At 40.8% G+C, this 14,755-nt stretch overlaps 2 protein-coding genes across 2 annotated transcripts in view; one reads left to right on the top strand and one right to left on the bottom strand.

Annotated features, from left to right (window-relative positions):
* Positions 1–178: 178 nt before the first annotated feature.
* On the bottom strand, positions 179–8,142 carry chordc1b (cysteine and histidine-rich domain (CHORD) containing 1b). The gene is made up of 11 exons (XM_051401705.1): positions 7,948–8,142; positions 4,845–4,894; positions 4,711–4,767; positions 4,394–4,554; positions 3,697–3,797; positions 3,364–3,422; positions 2,405–2,475; positions 2,071–2,176; positions 1,747–1,866; positions 1,579–1,641; positions 179–1,432 (listed from the first exon to the last, which is right to left on the bottom strand). The coding sequence occupies exons 1-11, from the start codon at positions 8,009–8,011 to the stop codon at positions 1,259–1,261; spliced, it is 1,026 nt and encodes a 341-aa protein (XP_051257665.1). The 5' UTR covers positions 8,012–8,142; the 3' UTR covers positions 179–1,258.
* Positions 8,143–8,312: 170 nt separating this feature from the next.
* LOC127364576 (protocadherin Fat 3) overlaps positions 8,313–14,755 on the top strand; it is a 63,625-nt gene continuing 57,182 nt past the window's right edge. The window contains exons 1-4 of the mRNA XM_051402208.1: positions 8,313–8,624; positions 9,691–12,680; positions 12,788–12,922; positions 13,319–13,520. Coding sequence (XP_051258168.1) covers positions 9,714–12,680; positions 12,788–12,922; positions 13,319–13,520 — 3,304 coding nt within the window. The 5' untranslated portion in view covers positions 8,313–8,624; positions 9,691–9,713. The remainder of the gene's footprint in view (positions 8,625–9,690; positions 12,681–12,787; positions 12,923–13,318; positions 13,521–14,755) is intronic.

Here is a 14,755-nt window from a genome sequence, read left to right as displayed (position 1 = left end):
GTAAAAGTCACAGCAGTTCCCAAAGTTGCACATGGTTCAAAATCACTTGAAAGGTCACACTTACTTTAATTTAAGACAAGGGATTCATTTGTGGTGGTCTCAATACCACTCTACCAACTTACTGTGCATACGCTGTATGTCGTAGTAGGGTATGAACCATCACACTAACGTCACCCCGTTTTAAAAGTTCAACACAAAAGTTTATTTTTGGTAAGATAAAGTGGTTCCCTATTCATTTTATCCTTATATCATGGTCTCTGTCAAATTGAACAATACATTCTAAGCCTTGAGACATGCAGTCAAGCATAGCATTTTTACAATACAGTACTTTTCTTAAAATATTTTGTATTCAATTGGTATTGTCAGATATTACAGTACATTGTCATTATTAAAACTGTGGTATGCTGTTTTGACAAGAAATGAGGAGATAAATACAGCATTCATTGTATGTAAGCAAAACAAAATATACAATAGGTAAAAAAAACAAAAAAAACAAATTTAGAGCAAATCTACAGTTTTACCTGTAAAAGGGTGGGATAGTTGGCTGTCAAACATTTCATTTCTAAGTTTAAGAGTCCCAAGGAACTATTATGTTTCTTATAACACAGTTTATTCAGAATAAACTCCATATTACACAAGTGTGGACATCTTTGAGATTTCCTACTCAAACTACACAGCAGCTTCATTATCACACAGACATGGGAATATATCTGTGAAGAGAGCATTTTGTCTGACGTGATACTGGTGGACAAAACAATGCAATAATTTATACAATTTATGCAACCAAAGGATGGAATGAAACATTTCCCAAACATTGTTGAAATATGCTCACAACTATGGTCCTTTATGATGACTTGATACAAGCAGTCCACATGAAAGGCTTTAACGGACACACCTGACTCCTACCTTATTGTGTGGTGTTATTTTCCAGAGGATTTCAGTGCAATTAACAGTGTGTCATCGTCTATGAAAAGTAAGTGTTTCCTCTATTATCATTCAGTACTTGAGTGAAAAAACTGTCGTAAAAATATTTGAGGATTTCTTTAGCATTACAACCAACCGACCAATAAAATCATGTGCGCTGACTGGTAAGAATGAAAGTGGAAACACTGTAAAGTTGAAGAGTAGAGACCAAAGTTCCATGACAGCAAAAGAGGCGATTCTTTAAAGAGGTAAGGAATGGACTGTGTGGCCTTGGATTCAGCAAAAAAAAAAAAAAAAAAAAAAAAAACACTATGTTTTTATTTTTAATTCCTCATCATTCATCTTCGTCCTCGCTATCATCCTCCTCTTTTTTCTTCTCGTTATCCTTGGGTGGGATGACGGGGGGAGGAAGGTCCAGACGTGCCCATGACATGGGCTCGGACTTCTTCATGGCTACCTCAATCTTGGCGGCCATCATGTTCACAATACTTTTACTCACATCTATCACCTACAAGGAAAGGAGGGAGCGTGGTAAAAGACAGGCTTAAATCATGTATTAGACACAAGACTTGCACAAAAATTACAATTAAAATTGGCATACAGCTAAAGGTCAAAAGACTTTTTAAATCAAGTTGAAAGTGAAGGTGTACTTACTCCCCACAAACTGATTTTCTGCTCAAATTCCTTCTCTCCCTCAAATATAACACGGATGTTGAGCTGAGGGATAAAAGAGAGATGAGTATTAGGTTGAGAAGAAGACAATGAAAAACTAAGCAGTTTAGATATGATAGAAATCATCTAACAGGCTATAGTTTTCCTCACCGTGGTGCTGTTTGCATCCACATAGCTTAGCTCTGGGACGGCATTCTTGGCATAGATAGAGATGATGACCTGTGCCCCGGTCTGGTGCCAGTCAAACCGACATGGAACCACCTTCTTACCCTGCAAGGAGATTTCGAACAACATTCAAAGCATCGTTAGATCATCTGATACACAAATTCAGCCATTCAGTATTTACCACAAAGCACTGTCTCTTCAGTGCTTCTGTTTAGCAGACGCCACTAGATGGAGTCACAGCTGAGGCTCTCTCATCCAGACATGCACGCATATATAAATGATCACTTGCTGTCAAGCAGGCACACCTACCGCATCCTTTTTCGTCCATAGATGTGTTCCTTTGGTGCAGCCCTCTTGAGAGAGGAAGGTGTTAAAGTCGGAGGTTTTCCTCTTACAGCAGCTCCAGTATTTCATCCTGGCAGGAAAGACATACACCAGCTGGATTTTAGCAATCAATAACATGTCACTCAAGAGAACCAGAAAACAAGACTAACAGGAAAACCAACAGGAAAATAATACACTTGTAGTTTCCAGAGAATATCTACTACTTCATGTCAATACAGTGAAACACGGATGGAAAGCTAGGGGGTTTTAAGCTTGAAATAATTTTTTTATAAGGCAAAAAATGATCAGTAATACAAACCCTTCATGGAAGATAGGAAATCCGGCGTGGTATAAGCACACATCCGAATCGCTTGCAGGTCCATCATAACTCTGAAGATGACAAAAAACGTGTGGTTCAAAAGACTGAAGCAGATTGTTCTATTAATGAAACTCTCAGTTAATAGTCATAGGTTATTGAACTGAGAAGTCTTAAATGATTTCTGCAGCACTGTCATCAGACGAACTGAGGCATGCAGATAGATCTCGTAAAATCTATTTTATATTAAAGCAAATTTTTGAATATTATTGTAATGATTTAGGTGAAAGTATCATTTTCTGGGAATAAGTAATGACTTTTTTTATTTTAAAGTACCAATTTAGACTCTTTGAAGACCCCCACTGATTATTCAGCTAAAAGCCAGCAGCTCTTGAGAGAATGTCTCACGGCTTTCAATCAAATCAGTTAAACTACAATTATGTAAAGTCCCTCTCCAAGCTTCTAAAAAACACAAGTCAATGCAAATGTTCCTCACAATTTACTTTCTAATCTTGGGGTTTCTGCTCTGACAGCCCACATTAGCGCGAGCAACATCGTTTTGCTCTGCATTCGTCTCAGAGCAAACACGGAGGAGGAGGAGGAAAAGGAGCTGTATCTGCTTCCACTCACCGGTGAGCTCTTTTGGGGCGTTGCAATTTCTTTGTCAGGATCAACTTGGATCATCACGATTTGTTTTTGTTTTCATTTAATGACATCAGTTCATAGATATGTTTTCAAATACGTTAAATTAATTTGCCTTAGAAATTGAAAAAGAAGTGGGCAATTATTTGGAAGAGTCTACAAGCATAAATTAGGGTGAATTTAAAGGAAACATGTACATATTTAAACTGCTGTTGCCAAAGTCATACCAGAAGTACGGATAGAGATTTTACTTATACATTTCAACACCAGAGTTTATTCCAGACTGTTTACCCCCAGTATACGTTGACACATTCACCTACTTTAGTACATCCTCCATTTTTGCAGGATGTTCCAATCTTGATCTCGTCACTATCTTCCTCTAGAGAGACAGAAAGAGAGAGACAAAGAATTGACACCCATATTCTGAAGAGCATCTGGAAAATGCATCCAGTTATGATGAGTTGTCCTGTCCCTGTCAGCTTTTACTCAAATGCCATGACGTGAGTGACGCAGGTGAGGGCAAATTCCCAGCGGCCATCCATTAACTTCCACTGTCAACATGACCTTCCTGTCTACTATAACAAGAAGTGGAAGGTAGTAGTGGTATGATTAAGTGGACAGAAAGAGGGGGGAGGAGAAAATTCTGCTCTCACCTTTATCCTCTGCTGCATTTTCAGAAAGCTTCAGTTTCTCCAGAGCCTGTTTCAGAGAACCAGAGACTTTATGCTGCAATCTCACCATCGGCTCATCTGGGCTGTAACGGTAACAAAAAATAAGTCATGAAACAATAACAACGGGTGATTCAAACTTTATCTGTTTTTTAATTAGTTTGTGAATATAAAACTATCTGGAAGATGGATTTTTACTTCAAGTAAGGGATACATTACTGGAAACATCGCTTCAAAATTAGGTCTCGGATACAAAGCCAGCCTAAGACCAATACACTACTTAAAAGGAGTTTCACTATTCAGTAGTAATCGCCTCATCAGTCGCTTGTCCACTTTCTTTTGAACTCTGGTGGGAAGTATCCAGGGTAAAAAAACCAGAGAACGCCTCCGACTATCCTGTGGATCCTTACTGTACCATTGATGATTTCAGGCTGATTTAATAGCTTGGATACTGTACCTACCCTTTTATGCATTTGATACGAAACCAGAATAATAAAGAGCAGAATGTAGACCACAGAGCTAATAAGGCTATGCAGCCAACTGTAAGGCCGGCTGGTGTACTGAATGGAGAGTAGTGTGTTCTTCTTGACTTGTTTCTTTCTTTTAAATGTGATTTCACTATGGGCTGAATCTTTCTATCTCCAAAAACATTTTATGCTATGTATTTCTATGTATATACAACCTTGGTCTGCGTATCGCCTCCTGAGGCTTTGGTGCAGAGATGATGTACTCGTTGAACTTTGGTTTTTGGTCATCTGCGTCATCCTTTTCTCCCGATGATGTCACATCTGGCTTCACCGGCTCAGGGGGCTTCTCCTTGTTGTGTGGACCTTTTGTACAGCCCTGTGAGGAGAAAGTCACTGTGTTAAGACTCACAAACAATGAGCACGTCGGGCCACAGCAAAAGGTGGCAGTCAATGCCTATGGAAACAATGGACAATGGAAACATGGCCACGGAGGATTAAGAGTATGGATTAAAACAGAAAACAAAAAACTTACAACAATGCTGAGGAAGTCTGAGAAGTCAGTAGTTCTTCTCTTGCAGCAGGACCATCCCTGGAGAGAGTGAGAGAGACATTAAGTTTGACCAGATAACGAGACACAAGCTAACTGTGCATTTTCAGGCATTTTACCTTCAATGCATCGTGGAATACTGGAACTCCTGGATGATAGGTGCAGCCATCTGTGAAATAAAACACAATTTAGAGGGAAAATGATAGTGATATAGGAAACAGCAGACTGTATATAGACCTGTAGCTTTTATGGCTTACTTTTAAGGAATTCTGGTTTCATAAAAGAAACAAAACTTTAAGCTTTTAAAATGCACCTTAAACCGTGGCAAAAAGCTAATTTCTTTTACAGAATTAAGAGTAGCATTGTAGAATAGTTCTGAATGTGGTGAGGCGTTTAAAAAATCAACAATTACAAATAGCATATAGTAAATTTCAACTGTTAAAGCACTGTAACACCAGTGATGTCTTGTCTGCTCTTGGTCCTCCTTTCATGTGTGGTGCATTTCTCAAAGGACTTGGCTCAGCCGTGTCTGATGCTGTCTTCAAGGCCGTCTGAAGTCAGTTTAGAAACGGAGCAGGAAAAAGTTACACTGGTTTGTTAATGTGCACTCAGCTGGAAACTGCACTATTTCTAGCAGTATTTGATGGCTATATGGGGTCATGTCTGCCCCTAACCACATGAATAATAATGCAAGTAAGAAGGAGTTATAAAACTTTTTTTATTAAAATGACCTAATATGTGGAGATGAATGTATGTTATGAGTAAAATAATAGACAAAATGCCTTTCTTGAAGGGAATTCAGTAATTAACTGGAAACACCTAGTAAGTTATAAGAGTACTGTCATCCTGTATGTTTAGATCAGAAAGTGACACTGATACAAAATAATTCAATTAGACCACAGACATAGCAAACTAAAAAACACAAAAGGATAAAGAGAATTTAAGCTTTAGTAGGTAATGATTTTTAGACACTCAGTATTAAACTTCAGAAAACTTAAAAAAAGACTAAAATTTTACATAAAACTTAAATTTTTGCACAAAATACATAGATACATTATTAATCCAGGCATTAGGAAATTAATTGGGAAGATTTATTAAACTCTTTTTTCAAAGGAAACACATTTCAATGGAAAAAAGTTTTTCAGACAAGCAAAATTTAAATATGACTATCTGAACACAAGATCACGACACATGAACATTTTATAATAATACATTTTTAAACTAATATTCATGATACATTAGAAATACCATCTGAAAGTTTGACAAAATCATCATTTGACGTTTGCCTTAAATGGAAAGCACAGCATGATTTTTTTAAATGCCCTCTTTTTGGAAATGCCTTAAAAGACAAATCCCAGTGGACTGAATAAAAACGTTTGGCTGGATGATACCATGAATCAAGCATTTGCCACATAGCACAGCCTGAGCTGCACCCCTTCCATGCTAATGCCTTAGAATCACCTAGGTACCCCTAAAGGTAATGATAATATACTCTGCTGTTATAAAAAGAGGCATCCCATTAAAATGGAAATATACTTGACTCCTGCATTGAGTATCTGGTAATACACAATGTTATATTACTGGAAGACAGGAGGGGACATTTATAACAAAAAGGAAATAAAGAACACATTGAGATATGTCTTGGTAGCTGAAGACAACACCTCGAACGTTCAATTACATTTAGAGCAGTGGCTTCATCTAAAGAATGGTTTCATGGGCAAACTGCCTTAAGATCAAGAAGTGAATTATTAGGACAGTGATCTTATCCCTACACAACCTCATATAAATTAATTTCCTTGTGGTGTTTTTGGGGTACTGCACTACAGGAAGCACACACAGGTTGTGGCTAAGAGGAAGAGCAGGTCATCCACTAACTGGAAGATGGGCAGTTTGATCCCCCTGTCCTAGGGCAAGATACTGAACTTAAAATTGCTGCTGAAGGCTATGCCATCAGCCTATTGTTGCCTACCGTTTATTTAAGGATCCCGATTAAAAGCATATGTATGTTCCCTTCAACCTTCAGGGGTCCAGAAAAATGGAAATTAGACTTGCCTCCAGGAAGATATGAGCCATATACTGCATCAAACATGAGTATGACCAAATAGATGGGGAGATTTTTTTGTTGTTGTGCTCATGATGACAAGTGTGGTGTTTCAAATGTCTTTGCCTCTCCCAGGGCATCTTGTGTCACATCAAATCAAGGATTTGGCTACTGTTTTGGCGAGGAGTATGCACTGTATTGTCGAATGTACTGGGGAGACTGCTCTCACTTTTACAGGATGATATGAAATGGCTGACAGGAGACAGTATGGGTTCAAAATATACTTTGGCTTTCCTCAGGCATAACGCCTTCTGGTAGTAAGAAAATGCATCAGCTCATGAATACATCTTACTTATTTTCATTTCTTATGGGTTTGTCAGATTTGGTGCTTCTAGTTTTGCATCTTTGTATTGCTAAAGGCCAGACTTGGTATAAAAAGGCTCACATAAGGAAGTTCACATACAGAATAACATCATAGGCTACATTGTGGTGTAAGGGTGGCTGTAGTATCCAGTTAGTCATTGGCTCCACTCTTTAATTCAGATTTATAGTAAAGCACAGGTCCAAAGCTGATGGGAAATTCAACCTCTTAGCCAATCCAATGGACTAACACACACACACACACACACACACACACACACACACACACACACACACACACACACACATAATGTTCCGTTTAAAAAGCTTAGGTTAACCTTACTGTTGACTGGCCACTCGGTTGAACTGCTCTTTGCTGTCTTTCGAGGTGTTAAAGAGAAATTTAACTCGTGGTAACATAGTTAGTGTTGTGTGACAGCGTTGAGAAATGTACTGCAGATAATCTTTATGTAGTAAAAACCTTGAATGAGGTGTTTCTTTAACTTTAACCTGCTTACTGTGTGCTCTGACAACGGTTCGACAAAGTCCAACGTTACCCTCGAACCTGCTAACTACACGAGCTTAACATGCTAACAACATCGTGATAAGTCACGGCAGGCACACACGTCATTAGCTTCCCGGGTTATTATCTACAACGGTATTTATGAATGAAGTCACTACAGTGTCGGGTCCAGCCGGCTAACTAATGCCAGGTTAGCTACATGGGCCCACCAGGCCTGCACGCTGTAGAAATTTCCAGATGATCAGAGGTTAGCTTGCTAACCGGGCACACGGCGATAGTTAACTAAGATACTACTCACCGTCTGGGTTATTTTCTGGATCAAATCGCTGTCCACATCCCTTATTATAACACAAAACGGACATGGTGGTGGGCGAAACAAGTTTAACTGGTGGCGAGACTTGTAACTAACCACAAAAAAAAAAAGCGTGTGTGTGTGTGATAGCGACCCGCAACCGTAGTGTACTGCTGTGGGTTACACTGGTCTTCACTTCCGGATGTTGTCGGCTACACTCGGCAAAGATCGGAGGCTTCCCGACCCGCCTCCAGCCAGTGAGCGCTCCGCGGTCCCACACAATTCTGACCGCTTCCAAACTTGCGTTAAGCGACATGTTCTTTATACCACATTTGTGTCGGACCTTAAGCTTCCAGCAAACCAACACCTAACTGTTTTAACTTCAGTTTTGTGTTAAGTGTTGCAGATAAAAGCCGAAATAGCCAAGTGACTCAGGGTTACAGTAGTCAGGTGCATGAAACTGGGGCAATAGCTATTTAGTTTTACGAGGATGGCTGCAGCCTAGTAGACAACAGCCTTTCGGGATATGTGCACATGAATATTTTTCCATTTGGCGATTCACCATCGTCTTCTGGTGGACTGTTTTGCGCGTGTTGCTTTTTTTCTTTCCTTTTTTAAAACCACTGTCGGAGATAGGATGGGAAAGGATTTACCTTCACTGATTACAGCTGTTTCGTCTAAAGGTAGGGCACGCTGCGATGTGAGTGATGTGTGTGTACAATACAAGTTAATGCGTCCGCATACTGTAGCTACAGATTGTAAACTCGTGTGATTTTGCACGGAGGCGAGCTCCACTGAATCCGCATCAACATGGGAGACAATGAATGCACCCCAATATCTCCTGGGACAGTCACCCTCGGGGGGAATGTTGATTTGAGTCATAGGTGCTGATATTAATCTATTGCATATTACTATAGGTCCTGCATACAATATACAAGTGGGCTGACAGTTCATAGTATCAGTTGTGTTGTTTGTTTCTGTTATTTTATTTGTATTAGTTTCTGTCGAAGTTGTATGATCAAGAAAAGGCTACTGTAAAGGCGATGCATAAAACATTTGGTGTACAGCAGCCCAGACAGTTTTTTTTAAAAGCATTTGTAATCAAAAGGAAAAAATGAAAATATAATGTTTTTAATTAGGCCACCTAATTTTCGCTTTGTCTCCCTTTCTGGTAGTTACATTTTGTGCGTTTTAGTTAACCTGATGCTTACTTTATATAAGGAGGATGTTTAGAAAGTGTTTTTCAAATTTCTAAGGAAGTGTTATTTTTTTAGAGTGCACAGTGGTGTTTCTCAGACCATAGGATCTTTTGTCCTAGTTACATTTTCTCTTCTGAAAATGTCACAACCCTGGTGGCTAAAGAAAAAAAAAAAAACAGTCCTTGAGTCTTTTAGGCACTCTTTATTCTAGTAACAGTGATTGTTCTTGATCTCTGTTGTTTTATTTGATGACATAATATGTTTCACTGAAGCTGTGTAAGTGTGCTGTGCTTTGATGTGGTTTGTTTAAAGATATGTCATTCTTGATTTCTGAGCCTTTCGGGTGAATATTAAGTGTCTGAATGCTGTTTGAGTGCAAACATTGAATATGCTATCATATCCCTATAGTGATAAGCAGTACCCCTGAAATGTCTTTGTAACTTTTGTCTCACAGTTCTTTATCAAAATTTTAGCATGCAGAGAGCATGTCTCGAACAACTCACCAACTGAATCCAGATCTGTTGTTCTTTGTTATTCTTTCCAAATATAGGGTGACTGGGTGATGGAATAGTGATGAAGCCTAATCGGTGGGGAAATATGCTTCCTCTACCCAGCTTCTCTCTTCTTTTCCATTTCATTTGCTTCTTCCTCCTCATGTGTTTCCCCTCAACCCATACCCAGTTTCTGCCAGAACCTAGAGCAGGACAAGGCCTGCTGCTCTTCACCCAGCCTGCCTATAATGCCTCCATCTTTGAGAACTCTGCTGCAAGAACCTATACCAGAAGTGAGGTCAAAATGGGCATAATCCTTGGGCCGCCTCGGTCTTTAGATATAAAATATTCAATTGAGTCTGGAGACAGTGAGGGAATCTTCCAGGCTGAGGAGTTTGTAATTGGAGATTTTTGTTTCCTCCGTATACGCACTAATGGAGGCAGTGGTGCCATACTGAATCGGGAAGTACAAGACAATTACACACTGACAGTGAAGGCATCTGCCCAAGGAGGCCAAGAGGCCTTAGCCACTGTTTATATCAAGGTCTTAGATACCAATGATCTCCGACCTCTCTTCTCCCCAACCTCCTATTCATTCATTGTGTCTGAGAGTGCCCCTCTGGGTGCCAGCATAGGACGTGTAACTGCCACAGATGCTGACATGGGCTCCAACGGGGAGTTCTACTACTTCTTCAAGAACAGAGTTCAACTCTTTGCTGTTCATCCGACCAGCGGGGTCATCACCTTGACGGGTCGGCCCAGGATGGACAAGCAAGACCGATTTGAGCTGGAGGTGCAGGTGGTTGACAGAGGGATGAAACTGTATGGGAACAATGGTATCAGCAGCACTGCTAGGCTGGTCCTGACTGTGGAGCGGGTCAATGAATTTGCTCCTGTGCTCAGTGCAGTTGCTGTCGTTCCATCATCGGTGGACAAGGACTCAGTCTATGCCATAGTGACTGTGAAGGACAACGACGAGGGGGTATCTGGGGATATAGAGTGGGTCTCCATCATTGAGGGTGACCCCTTTGAACAGTTTGTGGTTGACCGATCGCCTGTCGGAAATGAGTATAGGGTTAAAACATCAGAATTGGTCGACTGGGATGCATTCCCTTATGGCTGCAATTTAACCTTCCAGGCTAAAGACAGAGGTGTACCACCTAAGTTTTCTAATACCCAAGTTGTACAGTTGTTGGTTACAAAGCCAGGTCCAGTGTTGGCAAGGTTCGAGAAAGATATTTATGTATTTAAGCTGAGTGAAATAGCTCCCCCAGGCACTATTGTAGAGGTGGTGAAAATCTCCCCAGCTCCTCTGAGTGTCAATTACAGCTTCAGCAGCCTCTCAGATCCAATGTACTTTGATATAAACCCTTTGACTGGAGTTATTACGACCACAAGGCAGCTGACAAGGATATCGCAGGATTTCATGGAGATGGAGGTGGTTGATATGATTAGTCAGCAGCGGTCGAGGATCCAAATCATCATAGAAGATGCTAATGACAACTCTCCAGTGTTCGACAGGCCATTCTATGATATTGCAATCAACGAGAGCTTACCTGTAGGCACTGTTGTTATTGTAGTATCTGGTGTGGATGATGACAAAGGAGAGAATGGGGTTGTCACCCACACAATAAATGGTGAACAGTCTCTTCCATTTACAATAGACCAGGACACAGGGGAGGTGAGGATCACAAGAGACCTGGACTTTGAGTCATCAGATGATATTTATACTTTTGCAGTGCGGGCCTCAGATTGGGGTTCACCCTACAGAAGGGAGAGTGAGGTTAATGTTACCATTCGTCTACTAAATGTCAATGACAACCAGCCTGTATTTGAGATGGTTTCTTGCAGGGGGATGATAAGCCGTGATTTCCCTGTCAGCCAGACTATTGTCACCATGTCAGCTGTGGACATAGATGAATTAGAAATGGTGCAGTATAAGATACTGTCTGGGAATGAGTTAGACTATTTTAACTTAAATCCAGACTCTGGTGCTTTGTTATTGAAGAGGTCGTTAGCAGTAGCTAATTTAAAAAGTGGGATATTCAACCTGAAAATAGTTGCAACAGATGGAGAGATGTTTTCTGATCCTACATTTGTGAATGTATCTGTGGTGAGGGGTAGGATGCCACCTAGGGGGTTCAACTGCAAGGAGACTAGGGTAGCCCAGCTGTTGGCAGAAAAAATGCTCTCAAAAGCGTCTGCCATGGCTAGACCAAGACTAGATGAGAGAAACACAGATCTTTTCTCTATGAACAAACAGGCTCCACAGTTTGAGGCCTTGCCCACTAGTATTCTAGTGAGAGAAGACCTTGCTACTGGCACCAGTGTATTTCAGGTGAGAGCCCGAGATGCTGACACAGGCTTTAATGGCCGGGTTCTCTTTTCCATATCTGATGGTAACAAGGAAAACTGTTTCAATATCAACATGGAGAATGGGCTGATAACTGTATTGCAGCCACTAGATCGTGAGCGTTTGGATCGTTACTTCCTCAATATCACCATCTACGACCAGGGCGTTCCTCAGATGTCCAATTGGAGACTACTGACTGTGATCATTGAGGATGCAAATGACAATGACCCCCAGTTTTATCAGGACAGCTTCTCTACTCTTGTTTCAGAAAACTCTGTCATCGGTATGGAAGTTATTACCATCACTGCATTTGACAGAGACATTGGCCAGAATGGACAGCTCTCCTACATAATGCTGACCAGTGTCCCTCACTTTGGTATTGACAGCGAAACAGGAAGTGTATTTGTTGCTAGCCACTTGGACAGAGAAACAATCCCAATGTTCACCTTGAAGATTGAAGTGAGAGACAAGGCTGAAAGAGGCACTCGAAGGTCGTCAGTCGCTACTCTAAGTGTAATAGTGGAGGATGTCAATGATTGCGCCCCAGCCTTCATCCCTAGCAGCTATAATGCTCGAGTACTGGAGGATCTCCCACCAGGTGCTGTGATTACCTGGGTGCAGGCTCAGGACCCAGATATTGGCCCCGGTGGACAGGTCCGATACTCCTTGATAAATGACTTCAATGGTACTTTTGAGGTAGGTCATGTCACTATTTGTATTGCCTAATGTCTTTACTGTTGCATATGCTGATCCTCTTTGTGTTGACGGTTTATGATGAATGGAACTGTAATGCTTTTGTACAGGTCAATGCTGTGAGTGGAGTGTTGAGGATTAGGAAGGAGCTGGACTTTGAGAAACAGCAGTTTTTCAACCTGACATTACGTGCTGAGGACAGAGGAGTACCCAGCCTTATCAGTCAGACATTTGTTGAGGTGGAGGTGCGTAACACACACACACACACACACACACACACACACACACACACACACACACACACACACATACACATGCACAGGGGAGCCAGGGGGTCTCCAAAATATTGACAATTTGCTATTTTTGCCATGCATTTCTATTTTTCTCTATCTTTATCATCATGGATCATGCCTAAATTATTATGCTATTATTGATGTATGTCATTAAGTGATTATTATATATCAGATGTGCTGATATAAAGCCAATGGGCCTATACAATTGAAGTTATAAATGTTTCTTTCTATGGTTTAGTTTGCACACTGGGTCTAATGCTATTCAGTTCTTTTATTTATACTGCATGATACTACACGTCATCCCTTTTTTTTCGAGTCAAAATTAAAGTTAGCATTACATTTCTTTAGGTGGTGGATGTCAATGAGAATTTGTATGCACCCTACTTCCCTGACTTTGCCGTGAGAGGCTCAGTTAAGGAGAACTCTCGTGTGGGCACAAGCGTCCTGACAGTCAGCGCTAAGGACGACGACAAGGGGCGAGATGGCGTATTGAGGTACTCTGTCAGAGGAGGCAGCGGACTGGGCACTTTCACCATTGACGAAGACACAGGTGTGACACAAGATCAATTTTTAAGCCTATTTATGTAAAGTGAAAATCCAATAACTCACAGAGTCATGAGTGGAATATCAACACCCAGTAGTGCTAATCATTGCACATTATAGGAAATCGTACTATTTCTGTGCCACTGCTGATGACTCTCACATGTGTAGTTGTTGCTCAACTCTGAGTTTTGTGTCTCTGTCACTTTGTGGTTTTGCTTTGCAAGTGACACACAGAAAGCATCACCACTGGATGGCATAATTTTTTGAGTGACTGTGTACAGTATGTGTGTATTAGAGGGAGAGAGGTGAAGAGAGTGTGAGGTGCAGTCAGAGTCAGTGTGTTGATGGGGCCTCACGTGGAAGCTGTGTACTGGGAGATCATTACTGTAATGAGGGCAGCATGGCAGCTACACTGACTGGGCCTTAGGCTGCTCAGTACAACTGATCCAGTTCTGTGTGGATAACATTGATCAAGGCCCTCCTGCATAGCACCCACCATCCTTTCCAAGAGTAGTGAAATGTTACTGTGACTTATTTAAGGAGGCCTGACCCAAAAAAAGCGTATCGTTGTCTCCAACTGTCCTGCAGTGTCAAACTGCAGCTGAAAACATGTTGATCCAAACAAGTAGCCGTGACTCACTCACCCAGGGATAAAATGAATCAAATACTCAGTATGAAAATAGGACAGTTCATATTAGTTCATATTGGTTCATGTACAGAATGAATATATATTCATGCAGGGCAGCCTCTCTGCTCACACACACACACACACACACACACACACACACACACACACACACACACACACACATATGTATATATATATATATATATATATATATATATATACATATATGAATAAGATCTTTGTATTTGCTATATGCTCCATTAGAGAGAAATAGGAATCCTGTGGGCAGAAATATATTATCTTGAATCTAAGACTCAATTGACAATCCTGCAAATACCAAGTCAGTAAGTCTGCATAATTAAAATTTCCATGGGAGCTAAAGTAGGTGTGAGTAAGAACTCTTGCTTTCCCATGAAGGCTTGTTGCCGTCTCTGTCTCTATCTGTAATGCTGGAGCTTTTAAACCTAATCTCTCCCTGTGTTTCTCTCCATGGTGCTGAAACATTCAAACTTCAAACTCAGGAATCAGTCCCCCATTCACTCATTCTCTGCTCCCTGCATGATACTGTAAGGTGGTATTTCATAATCATCCCGATGCTAAGCATTACCACTGAC

The sequence above is a fragment of the Dicentrarchus labrax genome, unplaced genomic scaffold, assembly GCF_905237075.1.
Source record: "Dicentrarchus labrax unplaced genomic scaffold, dlabrax2021, whole genome shotgun sequence".
Taxonomy (NCBI): Eukaryota; Metazoa; Chordata; class Actinopteri; family Moronidae; genus Dicentrarchus; species Dicentrarchus labrax.
Note: the sequence above shows the minus strand (reverse complement) of the source record. Positions and strands in the feature narration are given on the sequence as shown.